The sequence below is a fragment of the Alligator mississippiensis genome, chromosome 11, assembly GCF_030867095.1.
Source record: "Alligator mississippiensis isolate rAllMis1 chromosome 11, rAllMis1, whole genome shotgun sequence".
Classification (NCBI taxonomy): Eukaryota; Metazoa; Chordata; order Crocodylia; family Alligatoridae; genus Alligator; species Alligator mississippiensis.
Genome location: NC_081834.1, coordinates 45,023,113 through 45,048,882, shown reverse-complemented (window position 1 = coordinate 45,048,882; position 25,770 = coordinate 45,023,113). Strand labels below are relative to the sequence as shown.

Below are 25,770 nucleotides of genomic sequence, written 5' to 3'. Positions count from 1 at the left end.
CCCATCAGCCACTCTCAGCTGTGCCAGCATTTTAGGTTTTCTTCAGCTAAAATATTTCAGATTTTGACTTTTCACTAAAAATTTTAAATTTCCTGTGGAAGTCTGCCTCCTATTCCCCTCCCACCTCTTTCCAACCAGTTCTACCCAAGGGTCAAACTGCCCTTTCTCCTGTAGGGAAGAGGGAGACCAGTATGTGCAGGTCCAGTCTATAAACAGGGATACAAATGCTCCCCAGAGGTTTGTACCAAGATGGTAGCTGTAACTCCCCCTGGTTATTACTGCCTATGCTCATGATAGTCATCAGGGACAGGTTAGGCAATAACTGGATTCTGCATTTCAGATGCTCAAACAAACAGGCTAAGGCCATAAGCTCAAAAATAATTCAAGAACATGCTTTCTTGCTAGATTTTCCCCATTGCTTCCTGTTTCAGCTGAGAGGGGTATAGAGGTGTCTTCTATCTCCTTGTTCTGAACAGAGCCAGGGAAACCCAAAGTGCCTGAAAATAAACTAAGGGGAAAAAAGAAAACTTGGACAGAGCCTTTAAAAACCTGTGAGGAGGCTAGGGGGCTGTTTTCTATTTTCATTTAGGATGGAAGGTTGCTGGACAGGAATATTCTGGTTTATATACTAGTGAGGGGTTCCTCTGGGCTGTATGAGTTTTAGGGAAGAGTCAGGTGAAAATTTATCCAGTGTGATTCAAAAATCCTTACATCGGGTTTGCCGTTTGCTAAACCTAGTGCTCTCAGCAGATGTCTCTGACTGGAAGGACCTGGGGGAGGGTGGGGAGGGGAAGGTCAGGCACACGTTCAAATTAGGAAGAACTTCTTCACAGTTAGAGTGGCCAAAGTCTGGAACGGGCTCCCAAAGGAGGTGGTGCTCTCCCCTACCCTGGGGGTCTTCAAGAGGAGGTTAGATAAGCATCTAGCTGGGGTCATCTAAACCCAGCACTCTTTCCTGCCTATGCAGGGGGTCAGACTCGATGATCTATTGAGGTCCCTTCCGACCCTAACATCTATGAATCTATGAAATGCAGGAAGATCCAAACCAAACCCTTGGATCCAAATGCCCCCCCCATTCTTTCTCTCACTTGAATTCTGATCCACATGCTGCAGCTTCAGCCCATCTCCACTTGAAAGTGGCCTCAGCTGTGAGAGGGGGCGGGGAGGAGACGTCCACGGTCTGACGGAGCAGTGAGAATGGGTGGCTGGTATGTTCCCCATGGGGTCAAGTGCAAACCTAGAGCTTGTCTTCTGGAAAAGAAGCAACCCTGGGCAAATAGTGAGCTTCTAGTCCTCTCTGTGGCAGGATCCCATCAGCTTGTGTGTAAATGCATCACTGCCCTTAACTAGATCCTGCAGGACTTGTTCCAGTAGGACAGATGTCCCATGCATTCCTAGATAGCATGGCTTGGTGCCGTTGTGGTGGTTGTGCCCTCTGCCCACGCAGGCAGGCACTGTTAGAGAGGCACCCGATCGGGGACTCTGCAATTCTTTGGGGCAGTACATGATGCCTTCGAAGCACTGTGTGGCCAGCTGCATCAGCAATGCTCTCTAGCATCTGTAAATCTCCATGTATATTGAAAAGGGGGAATGTGTCAATCTCTGTTTTACAGATGAGGCAACTGAGGTCCAGAAAAGGGAAGCAGCTTGCTCAGCAGAGTCGGGAACAGAGCCCAAGTCTCCTGAGTCACCGCTTGGTGCCCTTGGTCCCTGCACAACACTGCTTTCTGCTGAGTTAAACCCAAGACTATCAGGTCGAAACAAATATGCTTCCTTCTGCAGAGCTGAAAGAGCAGCTCTGTGAACCAAGGGGTGGGGAATCTGGGGAAGGCTGAGCAGGTCCAATGCTTTCCATCAGGTGGCAGCGCTGTACAGAGCAACAGAAGCCAACCCCATTGAGATGCGAGTGAAACGAAACGGCAGGAGATGCCGTACTGTCCCCTGGCTTCCTGGCAGCAAGCACAGATGATCTGGTGAAAACACCGAACTCTTCCCCCACACGCTCCCCCTTGTACCACAGTTGGGGCAGTCTGGCCTGCCAGCCTCTTACCTGTTTGCAGGGCCAGGGTGAGCAGGGGTCAGTAGGGTCTGTTAGCATCTTTTGGCCGCTTTAGTTGGACCTTTAGCCTCTTCATGCCGATCTGGAAGCCGTTCATGGCCTGAATGGCTGCCTGAGCACTAGTTGGATTGTCAAAACTGACGAAACCTGGGGGTGGGGGAGGGGGTGAAAGGGGTGGGAACGGAGAAGGAAGGACACAGGTCATCACCAAAAGCACCAGAGACCCTGTCCTCTCATCACACTCTCACTCCAGGCATCCAACACTAACTGCCAGAAAAGCACAAAGGGGACTGCCCTAAAGGCTCTGGTGCAGAGGAGAGAGAGGGGAGGCTGGGGAAATTGTGACTGCGGCCCTGGGGCACTCAAGGCCTGGTTACCAGGCGCCCCCAAAATCCTGAAGTTACATTAAAAAAAAAAAAAAGCAGACGCAGTGTCTGGTTGCTGATCTTTGAGCCCTGATGGGTGTGAGCAGCCTGCAGCCAGGCCACGTGCGAGTGCCAAAGGGCCGAAATCCAACCTTACGTGCACCTGAAGCCTCTTTACTGGCTTCTCCTTGCTGGGAACTCCGCTTTCCCCCCTGCCCCTGGAAAGGAAGCCATTTTGTTTCCTTCCACCTCTCTTTCTTATCACCATGCTTCCTGCCCTCCTTATATGCTCCCTCTCCGCTCTCCTGACCCCCATATTTTTCCTTAATCCTCACATTCTGTCTCTGCCTCCTAGACCTCGACTCTCTCATAGCATCCCTCCTGCATTTCTTCAGTGTCCTTCTTGCACCCCACACGCCCTCGGTCTCCTGTATTCCTCTGCACCATCTGAGTTTCCCCAGCTCTCCTCTATCCCCTTACAGTTTCCTAACAGTAAAGTACAAGAGGCAGGTATTTCTACTACGGATAGCCTAGCTTCGGTGCCACTGGAAATGTCAACCAGTGGACAATGTCAACCACCTTTACGAGGGGCAATCTCCCTTCTATGTGGAAGCTACGGAGAAATGGCAGCTGTCTTCAGTGAGGGAAACCTGTAGCTTCAGTCCCATTTAATGTAATGTTACATGATGTCTGTTTGAGAAAGGGCAAATGTTTGAGAGTGGTCTGCCAGCAACCAGGACACCCTGGGAAGCCACATTTGTCCCAATTTTCAAAACATGGGCACCAAAATCCTACTGTTTATATCTACAGTCTCCTGCTTCCATTATAGAATAACTCCCGCCCCCGGGTAACGGACTGCCAGAAGGGGCTTAACATACACCATTTTAAACCCAAAGTTAAAGGCTTTGCCTTGCCCTGTCCTTGTTACAGCACTGAGAGATGGAGGCCTTGAGCCAAGCTCGGATTTAAAGCCAATAGTTTGTGCTTCTCTGACAAAGGATGGCTGCGCTTGGGAGCCAGTCAGAAAATCATGCTGCTACCCTGTCAAACCTTTGCCTCTGTGCTGGAACAGAACTGGGAGACCTGAACTTTGGAGCATCCTCCTGCTTCTTTTTCCTTTGGTTGTTGCTGCTGTATCTCCAGCTCCTCAGACCAGAACACAAACACCATCATGCTGTGAAAGAGGCTGTACAGCTCTACTCAAAGCAGAAAACAGCCCAGGAAATACAGCCCATTTCCCCATGATTACAAGCCCCAGTATCACAAGGGCAATGGATAGTTTAGTGATGGCTCCCCTGAAGTTTTGAGGGCTTGGCTGAACCAAACCTTTGAGCAAGAAGTGGGCCCAGAGCTGAAACCCCAGATACAGAAGCTACAAATCATGAGATTTGGAGCCAGAACTAGGCTACAAATTTAGCAAATGGCTCTGACCTTTATGAAGGTCTCAGCCAAAACCCTGGACATGGAAACTTGAGTTTTCAAGGGACATGAGCTCTGGGAGCTGGTTCTCTGCCTTGAATCATTTGTTAGCATTTATCTTAGAACAAACACAGGTTGTGCAACATTTGTGCAACATTTTTCTATCACATTGCATAGAAGTAGAGATGACACAGGGCACAAGGCAGTGAAGAACCAGGGCCCTAGAAGTGACTTTTGTCCCTATCTCTGTCCTTTATAAACACAGCTTTGATATTCCCATACCCACCTTCTCTGGCTTCACCCCTGATCTCAACCCTGAGCATCCATATTAAAGAAACCCAGACTTTGTCCACAGCTGATCTCCAGGACAGCCAAGAACTGCCCCAACACGCAAAGCATCCCCACCATCCCTCACCTGGCTGGCCAACGATCTCAGCTCAGCCCTGGAATTTCAGACAACAGTGCACAGTGCTCAGCACCTCATGGAGATGCAGTCCAAGATCCAAGTGGCTGCCTCAGCAGCACCGCATATTTGAATGGCCTCTGCCTGTCGCCTTATGCCATATTTTTTCCCCTCTCCTGGCTAACATCTGCTGCAATAAAAATGTAAAGTGCAGCAATAACTTGCAGACTTACATCAAGCCTGGCAGCTCCATTTGTCCCAGCCCCTTCTGGGAACTGACAGCAGGGCCCAGCAGGGGGCCATTTTAATTGAACGTACCATTTTCACATCCTTGAAAGGGAGCGTGTTGGGGGAACGGATCCTTTCCTCTCGATGGGTTGCAGGTGGCCACTCTGTAATTATTTCCTCATTTCCTTTTAGCATCGGAAAGAGGCTCCATGGAGCTGCAGCAGCCATTAATGGAGTAGAGCTAGGGGGACTTCAGGAAGAGCGGCAGTGACTGCAATGCGATGAGAATCACAGTGCAGCATAGCTGCCAGTAATTACTTTGGCACAATCTTCCAGATAAAGATCCCAAAGCACTGCACAGGCACTAACAAATGCTGTTGAGGCATCCTACCTCTAGTATCTGCAGCTCTGGCAAATAGCATCCAAAGAGGGGATATGGCACGTCCAAGATCATGCAGTGAGAAAGTGGCGGAAACAGGACCAGAACTTGCATCTTATTGCAGTCCTGTGTTTTGACCATCAGGGTGCGTGCTGACCTCAAGGAGTGCACAAGTAGGAGCTCCATTACTTTGGGGCAACTCTTTTCAGAGACAACAGTGAATACAGTGTGAATACATGTAATATGGGAGCAGCTCAGAAGGAGACACCCACACCGAGTTGCATGGGGCAGCCACTGGTTCTTTTTTTGATCTGGCAGGACATTATTGGTGTCTTGCATTTGTTCTGGGGCTGACAAAGCATCCTCATGATGTGATGCTTGTCAGGCCATGTACCAATGTGTGCATGACAATGCGCCATGGAAAATCATGCTTGCACAGTGATATGGTGACTCTTGCATGGTAGGATGGTCCCATGTGATCCTCTGAATGTGCAACTTTAGCAGGAAAGAGTGTGGATAGATTAGCAAGAAAGAAAGCAAGCCAGAGAAGGAGGGGGTAACTCCACATCTAAAGGGTGATACTCTATGCACAACCACAGCAGAAACAGGCTCCTTTAGATCTTCCAGGGGAAAAAAGAGAGCAAGATATTGCCATAGCAGCAGAATATAACACTAATGACTACCAGTGCACAAAGAAATACTGTATAGGCCTAAGACAGGGGTGAGAAGAATTAGAGGCTAGGTCACCAGCACCAGAACCTGTCACCTCTAGAGTATGGGTTCAAGTCTAGCTCAGGTCACTGGCAGCTGGAATTTGTTGCCATCTGCCCAGGGAACACTGCAAGATTCAGCATTACTACAGGCTTGAATCAGCACTTTTGACAGCAGGTTCAGCAGAGACCTGACTAGACCTCCAGCACAATCCACCTTCTTGCCCTTTGAGGCAGTCACCCCAGGGAAGGGCTGGGACATTTTGCCAAGACAAAAAGAAGGTAGTGTTTGTGTATGCTTAACCTGCCTCTAACCATGTCCTACTTGCCTTGCAGATCCATAAGGCAATTCAGCCTCTAAGTCTATTAGCTTTGCAAGGTCCATAAACACCACTGCCACAAAGGAAACCTCCAAGATGGTCCTCACTCCAAGCCCAAAAGACCGTATGAGTATAAAGAGCCCTCCATACTTTGACAATTAAATGAAAAAAACCGAGGAAAAGAGGACATTATATCTACACAGTCCTTAAATACCAGCATACAATAGACTAAAGCTACTGTATAAGAGAATCATGTGCTCCTCTAGGAATTTCACCTGTCACAAACAGCAAATGCGAAAATATCCAGCGTTGCAAGAGGGTAGTATGGAAAATAAAAATTACTTACCTGCAATTCTGCTTCTCTGAAGATATGATTCTCATGGCAGGATCTCAACTCCTCAGCGTCAGACTGGCATTGCTCCCCAAGGTCTGAAAAGTTATTTTAGCCCTGACATGCTGCAGTAGCAGTGCCATTATTGGCTGTCATATGCTACCCTGCTGAGCTTCATGGCCATCTTTTGAATGAACTGGTCAGTTCTGATTGTGCAGGAGGCAAAGTTCCCAAAGGGATGTCAGTCACTAAAACGATCCAAAGCTTGCCTCATAGGGGAAAAAAATTAAGGGAGGAAATGGACATGATTTGGTAAAGGTATGAGGTAGAGGGATAGTCCTTTCTGAATCATATGAGCAAAGAAGCAGAATTACAGGGCTGTCATTACTCCTTTTCTGAAGATACCGTTCACTGGGATTCTCATTGCTGGAGGAGAAGAAACTCAAAAGATGCCCCAAAAGAAAAAGAACAGGGAGCTTGGCTTCAACAGGCAGCAACTACAAAGTCAAAGCCAATGGAGACAGTTCTTATAAAAATCTCTCTAGTTATGTATCTAGGGGGGCACAATAAGATCTATATCTGGGGTAGTATGGATGTGTCAGACAAGAGACTTCAGAGACTTGGCCAATCCCAGTGAGAAAGATCCTGAATGGAAACATTTTTGGGTAAGAGTCTGGACTCCTCTGCCTTAGAAACAAGTTGTGGAGCAGGAAGGTTAAAAAATCAAAAGCCCTCCCAGAGGATAAATCCTATGGGTAATGTTTTGTGAGTGAGCTAAAAGGACCTTCTGGTTGTTCTGCAGACATCAGTAACAGAAACTTCCTTGATGTGGGCTATGGAGGCTTCATGGTACTGGACTGAGTAGGTTCTCCCATAGCCCTCTAATTTCAGACCAGGCTGGTCATAGTAGTATGGGGACTAATCAGATATGTATTCACACAGAATCCTTCTCAAGAAATGCATGGCCTGATAAGTTGCTGTCAGATGAAGCAAACAACCAGGTGAACTTTCATTTGATCATGTGATCACTGAGAACCTTTTAACAGTGAGCAGATGGAGGAAAGCTCTTGGAGGAACCTGTGGGTACAGGAACAATGTTACCGGCATTCATGAGAAGTGGAACTCCAGTGCTACATTGGAAAGGAAATGTGGGTGCGCCCACAGCCCTACCTCAATTTTATGAAATGTGGTGCAAAGTGGACGAGTCACTACAGCCTGAAGTCACTCAGTTGGAGAGATGAATCCACCATCTCTAGGCAAACGACTTTCCATGCAGGATGGTTAAATGTACAGGAACTGAATGGTGCCAAGGAAGTTCTGTCAGCTTTGTTGAGATCACATTCATACCCACTGATACACAGAGCTTTGTAAGAGGTTGGAGGATCTCAAAACTGCCAGGCCTGCCCCTGCCTTTCATTAACAATGAAAGGCTGAAATAGGTGCCCCACTGCACCCAGATGGGATCAGTCTGTAAGTTAGATTAAGGCAGGTAGGGAAAGAAGCAAAGCAGGTTTTGTGCAGGTCAAGTAAAAGGCCCACTCAGACCTGACTGCAGACTCACTCCACTTGGAGTTGTAAAGTTCTCCGAAAAGGGGTTCCTACATGCTAAGAAAACTTAGGGCACTATTTTAGAGGCATCATGGCTGAAGATCTCTCCCCTGTGAGGAGCCATATTGCCAGGGAGAGGGCTTAGGAGTGGGGTCCATGATCAGACTCTCAGACTGTTGGATCTTGTTTGGCCATCTGCAATGGAGTTGAGAAGAGTTCTTGTCTGAATAAGTACAGAGCTATTAAGACTATTGAGACATTGTTCCTCCTATGCTTTCCCACTAGTGTATAAAGATGTGTAGTGGGTGGAGCTGTCCCTTGCTAACATGGCCTTTTCTTGATGCTGGAAATGTGAAGCCAGCTCCCAAGGTCTCCAGAAAAGAAAAAGGAATGATGGAGGATGGATCCCAGAAAGCTGAGAGAAGTGACAGGGCTCTTTGTGGCACCAACGTGGGTGCTGAGGAGAGTTAAGGGAAGCACCATGTGCCAACACCACAAATAACCAGACACTGAAGTGGGCATCAGTGCCCAGGCAGTAACCTAAAACCAAGTAACCTAAAAACACGGTGATGAAGCCCTAGGGCCAGTGATATGTTAGCAGCAAATCCCAGGAGCACGATGGGTACCTGTGCCCCCCGAAAAAGTCCTGATATGCTGAGAAGCCAATATGCACAGATCCCAGAGCATCGAGGGGTCCTCTCATCACCAAGAACACAAGCCTTCAGATGTTGACAGGAAGCATGGACACACCTAAAGCAAAAACCTCTTCAGCATTGTTTAGGAATGGCTCTGGCCAGCAGACAGGAGTAAATTCAGCCACGGATCCCCAGAAGGATACAGAGGAGGGCTGAGCAACAGCCAGAGGAGTTTTTTTACCCTTCTCTGGCATTGCAGGTAGAGTCTGGAACACTTCAAGGGCTGCTGATAAACTCCAGGCCTGCAGTCTGACTGCTGGATGCAGGGCCAGTTTGTGAATCTGCCTGCCGAAAAGCACCGAGCCCTTGGGGAATTCTGCCAGTCTCATCATGCTTGGGGGCTGAGACCCTGGAGCAAGAAGCTGGGCAGAGGGTATCTGCTGAAAATGCCTGTTTCTTTAAAAGCAGAGCTGGGCACTCATTTACAGGGACAGAGGGACACAAATGACTATAATTATCTGTCAGTGGTGGCAGTCCCTCAATACAAGGACAACAGTCTTTCTGTAAATAGGGAAGTCATTGTTAAGTCCAGAGATGACTGAGGAGGCTGGTTTGAGATCTGCCTGTTTGACTGCAGATGTGGCAAACAGTTCTGGGAGGAAGAAGTAGATCCTGGCAATGTCACGTCCCAGGTCTTTCCCTTTGTCTCTCTTGTCTATCTGCCTTCACAGTGAGGCAAGTTGGCTCAAAATGACTGATGACTTGTACATAATGGCAGCATCGGGGACGATTCAGTGCTTGAGTCTCCCAGGTATTGATGTTAATATTGCATTTCTTCAGATTGGCTTTGAAGGTGTCCTTGAATCTCTTATTTTGACACCCCTAGAATGGTGACTATTGGTGAGCTGGGAGTATAAAACCTGGGAGCTGGTTGCCAGACATCCTTATGATATGTTCTCTCTAATGGAGCTGGTGCCATATAAATATGGTTGCAATACTGGTGGTGTTTGCTTTAGCCAGAATGCTGGTGCTCATTCTTCTGTATTGATATAGAGCATTTTCTGATGACAAAGCTGATGATGATAATGTTCCAAATCTTTCAGGTGTTTCTGACAGGTCATCCCAGTTTCATACCTATACAACAGGGTTGGGATGATAACACTCTGGTAGGTGAAAAGTTTGGTTTGAGTCCTGATGTCATGATCATCAAAGACGTGATTTCGGAGATGTTCAAAGGCAACACTGGCAGATGTTATTTGGTGTTGAATATTGTCCTTCTGTTTACTTTTTTGGAAAAGGTGGCTACCCAGATGAGGAAAATGCTTGACTTTCTCTAAGGCTTGCCCTCTAACTGTAATATGTGGAGGAGCAATTGGCTGATTTGGGGTGGGTTGGTAAAGTATCTTGGTTTTGTGATGTTGACAGTGAGCCCAATAATTTAATGCACTTCACAGAAAACATTAAGAGTGACCTGGAGCTCTTCAACTGAGTGGGCACACATGACACAAATGTCAGTGTATTGAAGATCAGTAATGGAGGTGTTGGTTATCTTGGATTTGGAATGCAACCAGTTGATGTTAAAGAGATTCCTGTCCATATTATACTGGATGCTGATGCTAGATGGGAGCCTATCAGCAATGAATTATTATCTCTGTTCCACTGGTGTCTAAAAGCCCTAGTCTTGGAAAAGGACTCTCTGGTGCCAGGTGATGTACTAACCTTAAACAGAATGACAGTCCCTGCTCCAAAGACCTGAGAATGTATCCATCATGGGCATTCTCAATGGTGGCACCATGGTCCCCTACTGGGAGTACACTGTAAGTAGAAGGAGAGGTAAGTCTGGATAACGCCAAAGCTCTGGGTGAATTCTGCACTGGCCACATTGCAATAGGGAAGTGTTAGAATTCATCCATTGTGATAGGTGTGTAACATGCTAACCCAGCTGGATAACCACCTCAGTGCCTTCATTTCCCTTCTTCAGAGCAGAATTATTTCACGTTGCTCTACCATGTTCCCCTGGGAAGCTTCACTCCGTAATTCACTAGAAAAAAATACAGAGCTACTTGCTTCACACATTTTAATCCAGCCACTAAAGGCATCCTTGTCACTAAATCCATTGAACATTACCAGGTACCTGCTGGCTAGATACACCAGGGAAAAAACAACAAGGCATCATTGCTGCTAGCGTTCTAGCCTGAAACTGTAATGCATGAATATGTCTAGAGGGGAGCTGTAGTCCATAACATGCTGGTCTTTGAACCAGGAAGTCCTTGCAAACATGATGGGACACAAGGCTGCAAGACTGTATACTAACACTCTTCTAGCTGTTTCCCTCTCTAACCTGCAGGGACAAGGCACGTGTGTTACTAAGAGTATATGGGTGAGTGTGTGCTCTGTATATATCAGTGTCTATGGATCTGAGTATGAAGCATGACTGTGACTATGATTCATGACTGTGCAGGAGTGGAAGGCATTGTGGCTGCAGAGAGGGATGTGATTACAACTCTCAGGGTGAATGCGCACTGGTCTGTATGTGAATTTTCACCAGCACGTGGATGACTTGAATGTATGCGTGAGAGTGGGGGAAGGGGTGACACACTGGGGGACAGGTAACAAAAAGGAGTAGCAATTAAAGTAATTCTCCCACCCCTCCTTCCTCAATTAATTCATGTTTGCACACTGCTTCCAAAGTGTTGCTGTTAATTTGGATGATGTCTGTCACCCACTTACCAGCCACCCCTAAACCAAAAAAACAAGAGATCTGAGTCCACCATGTCCCCTTATACTAGGGAAGCCATTTTGGCAGCAATGACTTTTACCCCAAGCTAATGTGGGGTGCCTTCCTGCCTCTCTTTCCAGGAGCACTCTTCCAGTGCACCATCAGTCACATTGGCCCAGAGTGACAGCAGAGTTTCTGCTAAGCCATTCAATCATGCTCACTCTAATACAGGAACAGGGAAGCAGTGATTACCAGCTCCTGGTATCCTACCTGGTAACACAGCCTGGTACTAAGGCCATCATTCTGTGCCTATCACTCATATGCTAGGGTCAGAAATGTCCGATTTACTAGCTGTCATGGCTTGATAGTATTTGCCCCAAACCAACTGAAAATGCTTCTAAACTTTACCCAGAAGTTCCTGTCAGCACCAGGCAGCTAAACAAGGAGTGCCAGAAAACTCATTCATCCAATTTGAGGCAGCTTGGCAGAGCCAATGGATATAAGCACAGCTGCTAGAAGTTACAGGGTTGTGCCTGGCCTGAAGGAGCTCTGACTAGCTGATGGCAAGACTGTCTTCTGCTAGAACCATGTGCTGTGGTGGTATAAATTGGTGTTACCCCACAGTAGTCACAATGATTTACACCAACTGAGAATCTGGCCCCTCGAATTTTTAATGCCCATCTAAATAATCATCTAAACTGTCCAGTGCCATGTCAATGAGCCACTTCACTGCTGTTAGGTAGGTCAAGTTCATCAGGCCAAGAGGTATCTCTCCTTCCTGAATGCTGTATCAAGGCATCCTAAAATGGCTCAGTGATTTCAACAGGATGCTAAGAGAGGATGGACTGGAAGACCATCTGCAAACCGGTGTGTCTACTGGTTATGCAAAGCAATATACTGTCCGGTCCCCAGGTTAGCAGCTATTTAAATTAACCCAAAAAGATGTAATCCTCCTAGACCAGATTTCTGAGTGTGAATAGGTCCATATTTAACAATTGGCCTGATCGTAGAGCTGTATCTGAATATAGTTGTTCTTTTGCACCAGTGTTGAAAACAAAAGCAGTCGAGCCCATGCATCGCATTATTTGACAACCCTCTTGCATGCCAAATGCTGTGCAGACTCCCAAGGCCTCTCTGGATCACTGGCCTGGTTAGCAAAGAGATGAGATCGTCAGGCAGAGGCCTCCTCTAAGATAAGTGCTGCAGCTCTCACCTGCATGCAGAAGGCCTTGGGTTTTAAAGTCATGACCAAAAGATGCACAATACTAAGAGCGCAGATCTTAGAGGATGATGCGATGAGTCAAGTCTGAGAGGCATCAAACCTGTGGCTCCAGGGAACCTTGGCATTTCCAGACTCGTGCTTTGGCCCTGAGGATGCCTGCTGCCCTCTGGGGCAGGGCTGGGACCTTGTCACTGCTGTCATGAGGACAAGATCTCACAAGACCATTGCTCCTACTACCCTGGGACCTTTTCCCTGTAAGCTGAGTGCTCGGTAGGACTGGGAGAAGGGATGTGGTGGTAAAAAGTGAGGAAGCTTCCAGAAAGGCTGATGAGTGGAATACGAGATAGCTGGGGAGCTTTACATTACTCAATACCTGAGACGTCTCACTCCTTTTTTTACTTGCTTTCTGTGACCCTGGCTCTTTTTACTCTGGCTTCCTAGTGCAGCTATCATGACAGAAAACAAAGACTTAAAATTCATAGGCGTTACTTAGCTAAGCCACTGTAAGAGCTTATTCAGCACCCCTGTGAGGTACTGCTGCTGCCATTTTACAGGGGGGAAACTGGGGTGCAGGGAGCCTAAGGTTGTGCCAACACATCAAACTTAGCAAGTCCAAGAGTGATGTTCTCCAGCCTGTTGCACTGCCCCCTAAACCAACACCAGTGTAGTGCTTCAGGGGAGTTAATTAGCACTGCTGAGAGACAGATCTAATTAACCTGTCCTTAGCGTCATTCAGACATGGCTACCCAGCTTCTGGTTTAGAAAGCAGTCCACCACGAGCAGCCCAGTGTGCTGGAGGACACTGCTCTGAAGCATGGTAAGTCTATGCTACAGACATGGTTTAAAATAGAGAGAGGTCCCACAGACAGTCTGCAGAAGAGCCAGCACTTCAAACCTACTTCCTGAAGGCCCAAGTTAATACCCCTAACCACTGGACGAGGCTCCAATTGTGCAACTGAAGCAGGTAGGTGAGATGAATCTGCCCAAATGAATATGCATTTCTTTTGGCATTATAGTTTTTTATGTCTGGTTAGTCCTTTGATGGCCCTAAAATGGTTTGGAGCTTCAGCTAGTATAAATTAGCTCCACTGACTAGAGTGAAGTTACACTGATTGACACCTGTTGAGGACCTGGCCAAGCATGCTTGTTTTTCTGCACATCTGCTCTTGTTAGTATGGAGTGTGGTTCAGAAAGACTTTTGCCACGTCTGTCTCTTATATTGATCCTGGACACAAGATTGCTTGCTTCTTTTATAATGTGAATAGCATCACTGTCTATGCATAAGGCACAACTAATCAGGCAATATTACAGTAAATAACTGGTTGTCCCTGTTGACTCAGCAGATCCTGGCATGGGAAAAATACTGGGTTAGAGAGCCAACATCAAGGTGTTCCCACCCTTTAAGCAAAACTTTACCATGAAGGGAGAAGGGCAAACATTTGCCCACACACAGATGCAGGATCTTATCTTTGCCCCAGATCTGCTGGGTGTGAACAGGTCTGCCATTTAACTGGAAAAAATGTCTTGTGTTACTAGAACAACACCATGGGGTCTGGGATGTAGTGATCATGGAGGCCTGTGTCGGAGCAAAAAGCAGGAAAAATATGAGGTCATTCTCTGGATGGTGTTATACTCCCTAGAGGTAAAACTGGACCATCATCAAACCTGAGAGCCACTGTGCTCATTCCAGCTTACTGCTGGTTTACTTACCATTTATCAATGCCAATCTCATCATTGTACTAGCAGTCCTCCTACCCCCTCCCAGGTCAAGTTATGTGCTGCACTCCACTTCCTACAAGCCACCACTGCTTCTTGCTTCCTTAATAAACTCTGCTGGCCTCAACAGGCTGACTCTAGGGCTGATGGGAACTGCAGCACTTTGCTCCAGGCAACTCAGTTTGGAGCAGACCACTGACTAAAATTGCAGTGTGTGAGATCTCTCTAGGGTCCTGGCACCTATAAGGAGAATGTACAGGGGCTTATGGAGAAGTGACAGAGTTTGGTCCCTTAAGTAGTTAGTCAATTCAGATGGGCTTCAAGCCTGTTTCCTGGATAGCCTGAAGGAGCAAATAATGACAGTGACTGCAGCGGGGTTATAAAGCAGTAACTGGCACTGCAGGATCTAGTCTCTGCCCTATCATTTCAAGCAGCATCAGTACATAGGTTTTGTGTGTGACTGGCAAGCTCCCCAGAATAGCTTGGATTTGCCTGCAAGTCTTAATGTTGATTGCCTGAAACTCCTTAACCAAGAGACTAGCCAACTGTCCAAAACAGCCAATGCGGCTGCTGCCAACCTCCTACAGGGAAAAACAAAACAAGCAGGCACTCTGGTACTTACCAAAGCATTTACTTTGGTTGGTGGCACGGTCAACAAAGACTTTGGCAGAGATGACATTGCCAAAAGGCAAAAACATCTGCATGAGCTCCGCATCTCCGAACTCCTGGGGCAGGTGATAAATAAACAGGTTACAGCCTTCGGGACCTGGGATAACACACATGCACACACAAAGGACAGCCACACATTAGCAAAGAGGCCACAGGTGCCAACCTCCTCTTTCTCAGACTTGGGCAGTATACTGCCTCAGTTCTCATTTCAATAAGCATCTTCATCCACCTATTCAACTCTCTAGTAAATCACTAGTGTATCCTCCTGTCATTCACCCACCTTACCATCCATCCTCCCCACCCCTGTCTCTTAAGCTGCTCATTTCACCATTTATCCATTCACCCCTATGGCCCAGTTATTCCTTTGCTCTGCTGATGTACCAATCCATCCAGTCATCTGCCCCCGCACATTTCTCCCATCTCTAAATCTTTTCATTTAATTGGTTTTGTATTAGTTTTTCCATCCAAAAGCCACTTAGGAATCCAACTGCCTCCTTTCAGAGCCATCAATACGTCCATTACCTTGTTTCAGTTTCTGTCTGATTTCTTCCACCTTCTCACTTTTTTGTCCATCCAATTGTGGGCTATGTCTATTCCCCACCCCTCTGTTTTAATACCACTCACCCACATCAACTTATCTTTCTTCTCATTCACCCTTTTCCTTCATCTATAGCTCATCCAACCACCAATCTCTGGAATAATATGGAAACACCTAGCATATACCAACACATACTATTGGTTATCTTCTTCCTCTAAAATGAGACTGATTTCTAATAAGCATCTCTGGTAGCAGGGACCTCACTTCCCTTACCCTAATCTGAAGAAAAAAGATATGAATATTTCTTATTGAGACTATTCCTTTAGCTCCTGCTGTGGAAATGCTTTCTTTCAAGACCCACTCTGTTCACAAAAGCCACTAAGTCTAACAAAATTTACTTACCTTTCTTTTTGAATGGGTGTTCTCTTTCCCATATCTATAACTTTATTGATCAACAGATCTAATGATTTCAATGCCCCACAGCCCCCAGAAGAGCAATACAACTTTATACAAGATCGGTTAATAGGCCTGCACAAATTAATCTGCCTTTGTTTATCACGGTAGTAGATCATCCCATCCCCTGCAGAAGGTTTCACCCTCTTACCTTCTCTCTGTTGCTGTGGAATGATGGGAGCTTGCTGGGGAAAGGCCTGGCTGATAGGTGCATAGGCTGCTGGGTATGCTGCTGGAACACAGACAAACAAAATGATCAAGCCTCAGAGCCCTGTCCCACTTGGCTTTGACAGTACAGCCTCATGTCACAAAGGTCACCCCCAGCAGATGGTTCTGACACACCCAGACAAAGGGACTGAAACCCTGTGACAACAACCCCAAGCGCTGGCCTTCTGAGCTTGGCTCAGCTTGTAGGACCTCCCAGGAAGCAGACTCTTGCTTAGTCCTATAGCCTCCCAGTTCTACACCTAGGAGAGGGCGGGGTGGGATTCATGCAAGAGAGATCTGTACCAGTTCACAGATTAAGCCCTGCTTTATTACATGGAGATGGGGTGGGGTGGAGAGCCAGAGGAGGGCAGGATGGAGGACATTAGAACAATGGGAATGAAAGCACCCGTGGAAGACATGTTCCTGTAAAACCTGTAAGACTACACTCTTTGATTTTACCTTCCACCTGGAGCTGTGCAGTACCTAATAAGCACCAGGGGACACCATTCAACACCTCTCTCCCAACTCAAGCTAGGGATCAATTTATGCCCCCAAAGCAGCTCATCTGCTTCTACCTGATACCCTTGAACCAGCTGCATATCTCAGTGAGGTCTGCTGGGCTGAGCTCCAAGGCAGTTTGCCTCAGGTGTGAGATTAATTAGTTAAAGGGACAGAAAATGGCAAGATGTACAGGTCCTGCCATCCCCCATTCCCAGAAATGGCAGCCAGCAGAAGCATTTTTGAGGCTCAGAATGGCTAAAGACTCCTCCTCAACCTCCTGGAGGACAAGGAAGGCAGCCCCTTCATCCCAAACCATTTTCCTGCCAGACCCTATCTGTTCTTCTCAGTTGGGGCAGACTTCCTTGGGGAAGTCCAGCAGTCTAATGCCCCATCTACAGGGTGTTTCAGGGACAAAATGGAGTTGTCTCCTTCTTAAGGTCCTTGCAAGCATATCTAGGAGGCCACCTTCTCTATTTTTCTCTTTCCAGGTCCCATCAAATCAGAATCTTTTCCTCCTACATTTCCATTACCCCATTGCCCACAGTCACCAGCTTCCCACCATGTGAACATTCCCTGCTGCTGGTAATGTCACAGCTATTGATATTAGATTGGAGCCTGCCTGTTGGTTGTATGGCAAGGCTAGCTGTCTGTGTATTTAAATCCTGTATACAGGAAATATCTCCCTCTCTTCCACAGGTAGGCTTCATTTAATGGCAATGCAAAAGTATCTCACACCTTCCTTTGTTTATTTGCTTTCATGATGCTCCATATTCTGCTGCTGCTTCTCCACCTGGCTTGCAGTCCTGTGCTTCTGACTAGAACTAACATCTATTTCTTCTCCAAGGTTGACATCCCTGAGACACTTTCTCACTCCTTGCTGGGCATGGCAACTTTTATTTCCCTATTATACATCAAACATGATTTGGGGTCTTCACTTTATTTAATCTGATAACCGGCCCAGATACAAGAGCATCATCCTAAGGTGTTACTCTGACTTCCTACAGTAGCATGAAAAAGTTGTGGTAACTTTTGATCAGCTTTCCTCAGCTTGGTCCTCACCCCACTGGCTCTCATCTGGCTGGGAAATGGAAGCATTTCAGTACAGTGAGGCAGCCTTTCTCTGTTGGGATTTCAGGCTGGAGCAGAAAAAGGAAAACCCTGTTGTCCTGAGATTTATGGCCACTTTACAGACCCCTGCCATAACTTGGAGGAGGCTCAGGCAGGCCCACAACTATGTGGTCCCACTAGACCTCTGAGCTTCCTCAGATTTGTCCACCATAGACAGCTCCTGGGTTTCTCACTCTGTGTCCAGGTCACAGCTGATCCCTGGTGGTTTCTGCTGAAATGATGTCACCTGTCAGAGTTGTTGCAGGTAAACCCAGCTGACATCCCTACCATAGCAGGTGAACAGTGATACAGCTCCACTGATTTCTGATTTACTCCCATTTAAATGAGCCTGGAATTTGCCCTATCTGTTTAAAAGGGTAAACCTAGGTAAACCTATATAGCATCCTTCCAGTATGTCATGAAGCCTATGTGCTGTGCCTCTGTATAGACTACACAGTATGCCCTGTGGAGAGCCGCTTGATCCTGCTGACCACTCTGCCTTGGTTCTATTTCCATTTCTGCCCTGACCTAGGCTAGAGGTCTAGATATTAGAGGAGTCACTTCCCATCTCGGTGCTTCTGTTTTCTCTCCCCTTCTTTGCCTATGGTGTCTGTTTAGACCAATAATATGCAAATCACAGGCAGAAGGATGGGTGCTAGAACCTGGCTGCTGCTGCTTCTCTCTGGGGTGACCCACTGCTACCATTTCTCCCCACTGTGACCTATGGACAGTGTCTGCTTCTGAAGCCCGCCCCAGCTGAATGCTACTGAAGTCCCACATGCATGGGCTGGATCAAATGGCTCCATGGGATGGATTCAGCCCATGGGACATAAGTTGCCAACTCCTAATTTAGACTGTAAACTCTTTGGGCAAGGACTGTATCATACTATGTGTATGTAGAGCAACTAGCACAATGAGTCCCAAGCATAATTGAGGCTCTAAATGCTACTACTAGTATTAAAACTGTAGTACTTTGCACCTACTTCATGAATCTGTGCTGGATTCTGCCCCCTTTTCTCATGAAGTATTCCAGATTCTGCTCTGCTTTGCACCCATGGTGCTCTGCTCTAACTCCAGGGTAGGGTAAAGGAAGCTAATGGTACAACAGTGTTTTTCAGGACACACATTTAAGGGAAACTTGTAGTGTTCTGTGTGGGGACTAAAAAAACACCCCAAACCACTTAATTAACTGGATTGGAAAACCTTGAGTGGAAAGAATGTCTATTCCCTTTACTGACTCACAGAATGAAAGGGGGATCAGCTGCTCAGCCAGCCTTGGAAGATGCTCTGAATAGCACATGTTAAGACATCTTCACTGTAAAGCAACAACAGGAATCAACCTCCACAGCTTGCAGGCAATACAAAGGGTCACTTTCAACACACTGTGCATGCCTTTTAGTCACGGGACTCCCTGTAACGTGCTGATTGTAAAACCCTCACTTGGACCTTGGATCATCAAAAGGCAATGGTCCTGCTGGACATGCTATGTGAAGTAGAGGTGTGTGAATTTGATTTGGATTTGGATTCAGCCCAAATTGGGGACAGTGATTCGATTTGTTGATTCAGATCACTGTCCCCGATTCAATTTGGTTGAATCTGAATCTGAAGATTTGATGCTGATTCGGACATGGACACAGCTTTACACGTTTTTTCTACATACCTAGAGGTACCAGGCAGTTCATGAATGCTGCAATGCTGGGGCACATGGAGGGTCCCACAGGAGTGTGTGTGTGTGGGGGGGGGGGGGGGGCGGGGTGTGCTCAGCGGCAAACCCAGAAGTGGACCGGAAATACTTCCAGTCCACTTCTGGGTCTGCCTGGAAGCACGCTGGGGTGGCCCCCTCAGCTTGGAGATCGGCCATGGGGGGACCCCAGGTGCCCCCCCAGACCCAGGAGGCACCAGTCACCAAGCCAAGCCAAGGGGGTGAGGGGGGGGGCCCAGCGCGCTCTCCAGTGGCCCTGGGACTGGACCAGAAGCACTTCTGGTCCACTTCCAGGACTGCTGCCAAGCATGCTGGGGAGCCCCCTGTGCTCCTGTGGGACACTCCATGTACCCCAGCATCGCAGCATTCACGAGCTGCCTGGTATCTAGAGGTATGTAGAAAAAACATTTAAAGCTGTGTCTATGTTCAAATCACCGAATCTTTCCAAATCTCTCTGAATCAATTTGGAGGGTTCTGATTCAATTCAGAGAGATTCGAGGGTCCCCTGATTCAAGTCAGATTCAGAGATTTGGCCACTGAATTGGGCTGAATCTCCGCCGAATTGAATCAGGGACCAAAGCTTTGCACACCCCTAATGTGAAGCCTGCTGATTCACTGAAGCGCATGGCTCCCTGTGCCTTGTGGGTGTTAGACAGGTGGGCATGGCTCAGGACAGACATTCAAAAAGCCCAAGCCTGAATTGATTCAATTTTTGCAGGTTAGTTTAACCTGGCTAGGCTAAACCAGTTTGTAACCATACAGAAATCCCCTCTGGACTGAAACAACGCAGGCACATGCCTGCAGTGGCTCAGGCTAGAAGCCAGGGGGTGCTAGAGCAGCTCTCCCTTCCCTTCCATAGTACTGAGCTGAGGGGGGCGTGGCCAGGCCTGGAGAGGACACACTGATTAGGGAGGGGTTCCCCACCCTTCTAATCAGCCCAGCAGGGAATAGATAACACAGTGTTTATTACCCCTAACTCAGTGTTTATCACACCATTAAGAAAACAACAGAGGGACACATGTTGATTCTGCCTTTGTCCCGTGTGCCACAGCACGGACTGTAGCCAGCATGTGGTCTGCTAGTGAATGCTGTGTGTCTGTGTAAGGCAGAGGGGATGGGGACCCTCTGCTTAGCAGGGAATGGTTGGGAGGAGGGGAGCAGGGGGAAATGAGGCAGACGCCTGCAGTCTCTGCCACAGCTCCAGCCAGGGAGTAGAGGGGAGGGGCCAGCCCTGCTGTGGAGCAGAGAGCCCTGCCCAGCCCAGACAGCATGCCAGGATGCTGGGGAAGTCTGATTTAACCTAAACCAGCAAGGGGTTTGGGACAGACATTGCATAAACTGGTTTGACCCGAATCAGTTAAGTCTGGGGGTTGCACTTTATGTCAGTGAGCAATATACATCAACCCTCATCAAGACAGAATCCGAGGCTGAGGAAGTAGAAGGATTGTGGATTAGGCTACATGGGGGGCAAGGAGAAAGGGATTTGGTGGTAGGGGTCTGTTACAGACCCCCACACCAAGGGGAAGAAATAGATGCGGGGCTCCTGAGGCAACTCTCGGACACCATAAAAGCTAAAGAGGCGGTAGTCATGGGGGACCTAAACTACCCGGACATCTGCTGGGAGACACAGACAGCAAGGTCCCATCGCTCACGCAGGTTTCTAACTTGTGTACAGGACCTCCACCTGACACAGGAGGTGTATGGTCCCACTAGGGGGAATGCCATACTGGATCTGGTATTGGCAACGGGAGATGACATGATAGGGGACCTCCAAATCGGTAGCTATCTGGGAGACAGTGATCACCTTATGATAGAATTCAACATAAGACGGCGAGTGGGTAAGGTAACTAGTAGGGTGAAAGTGCTAGACTTTAGGAAAGCTGATCTCATTGCACTCAGGCGATTAGTCAAGGAAGCACTGCAGAGTAGGAGTTTTGATGGGATGGGTGTCCAAGAAGGGTGGCTGTGCCTAAAGGAAACGATCCTTTGGGCACAAAGCAAGACGATCCCCGAGCGAGGCAAAAGAGGGAAAGGGGCCAGGAGGCTTCCATGGCTGACCAGAGAAATCCAGGGCAGCCTAAGGGCCAAAAGGGGAGCACATAAAAAGTGGAAAAAGGGTGAGATCACTAAAGATGAATATACCTCCTCTGCTCGTGCTTGTAGGGAGGCAGTTAGGCGGGCCAAAGCTACCATGGAGCTGAGGATGGCAACCCAAGTAAAGGACAACAAGAAATTGTTTTTTAGATATATTGGGAGTAAAAGGAAGGCCCAGGGAGGAATAGGACCCCTGCTAAATGGGCAGAAGCAATTGGTGACAGATAGAGGGGACAAGGCTGAACTCCTCAACGAGTTCTTTGCCTCAGTGTTCCTAAGCGAGAGGCACGACAAGTCTCTCACTGGGGTTGTAGAGAGGCAGCAGCAAGGCACCAGACTTCCATGCGTAGATCCTGAGGTAGTGCAGAGTCATTTGGAAGAACTGGATGCCTTTAAGTCGGCAGGCCCGGATGGGCTCCATCCGAGGGTGCTGAAGGCACTGGCCGACGTCATTGCAGAGCCACTGGCGGGAATATTCGAATGCTCGTGGCGCACGGGCCAAGTCCCGGAGGACTGGAAAAGGGCTAACGTGGTCCCCATTTTCAAAAAGGGGAGGAAGGAGGACCCGGGCAACTATAGGCCGGTCAGTCTCACCTCCATCCTTGGTAAAGTATTTGAAAAAATTATCAAGGCTCACATTTGTGAGAGCCCGGCAGGGCAAATTATGCTGAGGGGAAACCAGCATGGGTTTGTGGCGGGCAGATCATGCCTGACCAACCTAGTCTCTTTCTATGACCAGGTTACGAAACGCCTGGACACAGGAGGAGGGGTGGATGTCGTATACCTGGACTTCAGGAAGGCCTTCGATACGGTATCCCACCCCATACTGGTGAACAAATTAAGAGGCTGTGATGTGGATGACTGCACAGTCCGGTGGGTGGCGAATTGGCTAGAGGGTCGCACCCAAAGAGTCGTGGTAGATGGGTCGGTCTCGACCTGGAAGGGTGTGGGTAGTGGGGTCCCGCAGGGTTCGGTCCTTGGACCGATACTCTTTAATGTCTTCATCAGCGACTTGGACGTGGGAGTGAAATGTACTCTGTCCAAGTTTGCAGATGACACAAAGCTATGGGGAGAAGTGGACACGCCGGAGGGCAGGGAACAGCTGCAGGCAGACCTGGATAGGCTGGACAAGTGGGCAGAAAACAACAGGATGCAGTTTAACAAGGAGAAATGCAAAGTGCTGCACCTAGGGAGGAAAAATGTCCAGCACACCTACAGCCTAGGGAATGTCCTGCTGGGTGGCACAGAGGTGGAAAGGGATCTTGGAGTCCTAGTGGACACCAAGATGAACATGAGCCGGCAGTGTGACGAAGCCATCAGAAAAGCCAATGGCACTTTATCGTGCATCAGCAGATGCATGACAAATAGGTCCAGGGAGGTGATACTTCCCTCCCCTCTATAGGGCGTTGGTCAGACCGCAGTTGGAGTACTGCGTGCAATTCTGGGCGCCGCACTTCAAGAAGGATGCGGATAACCTGGAGAGGGTACAGCGAAGGGCAACTCGTATGGTCAAGGGCCTGCAGACCAAGCCCTACGAGGAGAGACTAGAGAAACTGGACCTTTTCAGCCTCCGCAAGAGAAGGTTGAGAGGCGACCTTGTGGCTGCCTATAAGTTCATCACGGGGGCACAGAAGGGAATTGGTGAGGATTTATTCACCAAGGCGCCCCCGGGGGTTACAAGAAACAATGGCCACAAGCTAGCAGAGAGCAGATTTAGACTGGACATTAGGAAGAACTTCTTCACAGTTCGAGTGGCCAAGGTCTGGAACGGGCTCCCAAGGGAGGTGGTGCTCTCCCCTACCCTGGGGGTCTTCAAAAGGAGGTTAGACGAGTATCTAGCTGGGGTCATTTAGACCCAGCACTCTTTCCTGCTTATACAGGGGGTCGGACTTGATGATCTATTGAGGTCCCTTCCGACCCTAACATCTATGAATCTATGATATTACATTCAACCAAATTTATATCAAACCAATTTCAGCCATTTTCAAACTGGTTTATGTTTACTGAACATCTGTTCTGTTACAGGTTTAAACCAGTTACTGATCACTTAAACCGGTTTATGTGTAATGTCTGTCCCTAGCTTAAGAGAGGACCATAGGTGTGAGCTGAGCTGTCTGCAAGCCGAACCCTGACTGCAGCTGACATTGGGCCAGTTTTTGTGCTGTTTCATCCTTGATTTGAATTCTTTTAAAGTGAATGGACAAGGGTAAATTAGGCCAATGGAGTCTCATTTTGACTTTGATCTCAGATTACTCCAGATTTACGCCAGTTTAAATGAGAGTAGTCCCTGCCCTTCAGTTTCCAACATCAATAATTCTCTTCCTTCTCTTCCTTTTGGGTTGCTCTTTCAGGGTCAGATCTCTGGCCAGCACACATTCTGGCAGCTCCCCTGAAGCCACTGCCATTACAGTGGTTTGCATCTTTTGGAGACCTGGACCTCCACATTTCCACAGGTTCTCCCTCAAGGACAATTTCAACAGGCTAAAGAAATAAATACAGGTATTTTCTTCAGGCTTCTGGTAGGTGGAATTCCCACATCCTGGTATCCCATTGCTTTCATTATTCGAATGTCTGTATTTCCTGTCTCTACTGTAAGACAACAGAGACTAGACCTGCTTGTGATATGCCAGATGCTTTCTCACCTAAGGCATGCATCCCGCAGGGGTACAATATTAGTAGCAGGAGCAAAAGGATCCGACTTTTATCAGTAAATGTCACAAGCATATTATTTCTCTCCTGTCCAAAAACCTAATGAATCAGGGAAATTTTTAAAAAATGCATTAAATCTAATGAATGTGTATGTGACTGGGAAAAGTGATTTCTAGACCTTGTCCACATAAGACATGCAGTTTATTGGCTCAGAACTTAACCTCCTCCCAGGATGTGGTTTTAGTCACAAAAGGAATTCCAAATGAAACAACAGAAAAACCAGCCTAGGGCTTCTTACCAAGCTTGGCTGCTTCCTGGGGCTCCTCTCTAAGCAATTTTCAGCCAATACTCTAGGTCCTCTCTCACTAGAGAGACTGCTCCCACTTTTTTATAGTTGGGTAGGGTAATAAGCCAGTTACACCAATGAATCAGCAGAACCATGAAGAAAGGAAGAATGGTCATATGAACTGGGATTTGGGCAATCTGGTCCTATTTGCCACTCTGTCACAGATTCTCTCTTTGGCCTTGACGAAGTCACATGATCTCTTTGGGACCTGGTTCCCATCTATAAAATGGAGAGGTTAAAGTTTCTTTGTTGTCTTGTCTAGACTTACCGCTCTTTGAGACAGGGGCCCTCTCTTGCTATGCATCTGAGTATGCTAGTACTTCAATATCAGCCTATAGGTGCCACTGTATTTCCACTACTGAAACTAACAGGAACTCAGTTCAGCCTTCCCTCACCATCTCATTGCCTGCTAAGAGGGTGAGGATTTTCAGACAAACTCTGCCAACCTATTACAATATATATGAGTCTAGCAGTGTCTGATGGTGCTTAAAAAGGAACTAATATGTTTAGAACTGTTTGAAAACTGTGAATTCTCTGCAGGAAATTTTTGGCAACGAACTGAAATATTTTAGCTGAAAAACATACCTTGAAGCATTTCAGTCATGAACCGAAACATGACATTTTGGAAATGCTGTTAAGGTTCCACATGGGTGCTGAAGTTCAGATATCACACACTTCCAGCCCCTTATCGGCCAAATTTTCTGGTCAGACTGAAGTCCAACATGCCCTTGCTTTTTGGTGAGAGAAAGCATGCATCATGGGAATAATTACTCACAGTGCATCACGGGATATGAATTCTGACTGAATAGTTTGGCCCATAGAAAATACAGACCCAAAGCACCCAAACAACGCACAGCTCCCCCAAGGCACTTTTCCATATGGAAATATTTTGTTTTTTAGGCATTTTGTTTTTCTATGAAAAAAGAATTGGGTTTTTTGGGGCCAAAAACCAGTGGGTTTTTTAATTAAAATTTTCCTTTGGTTAAAAGAACTCATTTCCTGTTAAAAAGCAGTTTTTGATGGAACATTTTTGACCATTCCTAATTAAATTGATATAATCAGGGCTCCTCATGATCCTCCACTATGATTATATTTTTGTCTCTGTTGGCTCTTCCCTCACCCAATGACCATATTTTGAACAAACAATTATGGATTACTTTTTTTTTTTTTAATTTCCTGCTAGTACCAAACATGTAAACCGGTAAAAGCTGGGGAAAAATACTGTAAGGGACAAAAAAAGCACAAATAAGAACAAACAAGACCCAACTCCTCTACGCGCTAATTGGCACCTCTTTTTTCCTTCCAAGTGCTCTCTTGGCAGACTCTCCTCGGAGAAATGTACTGACCTGACCTTCAACCCAACTGACTTGCAATAGGAACTTATACTGAGCTTGTTCTCCACCATTACCCCAAATCTCTCTCACGCTCTGTGGCTGCTTCCTTGCTAGCT

At 47.3% G+C, this 25,770-nt stretch overlaps 1 protein-coding gene across 6 annotated transcripts in view; it reads right to left on the bottom strand.

Moving 5' to 3' along the window:
* CELF6 (CUGBP Elav-like family member 6) overlaps positions 1-25,770 on the bottom strand; it is a 208,737-nt gene that overhangs the window by 23,456 nt on the left and 159,511 nt on the right. For 4 of the 6 annotated variants that reach the window (XM_019499316.2, XM_019499321.2, XM_019499319.2 and 1 more), the window contains 3 exons: positions 15,866-15,946; positions 14,677-14,820; positions 2,051-2,206 (listed from right to left, as the gene is read on the bottom strand). In XM_019499316.2, coding sequence (XP_019354861.2) covers positions 2,079-2,206; positions 14,677-14,820; positions 15,866-15,946 — 353 coding nt within the window. In that variant the 3' untranslated portion in view covers positions 2,051-2,078. The remainder of the gene's footprint in view (positions 1-2,050; positions 2,207-14,676; positions 14,821-15,865; positions 15,947-25,770) is intronic. The other 2 variants (XM_019499322.2, XM_019499323.2) reach the window with 2 other exon arrangements.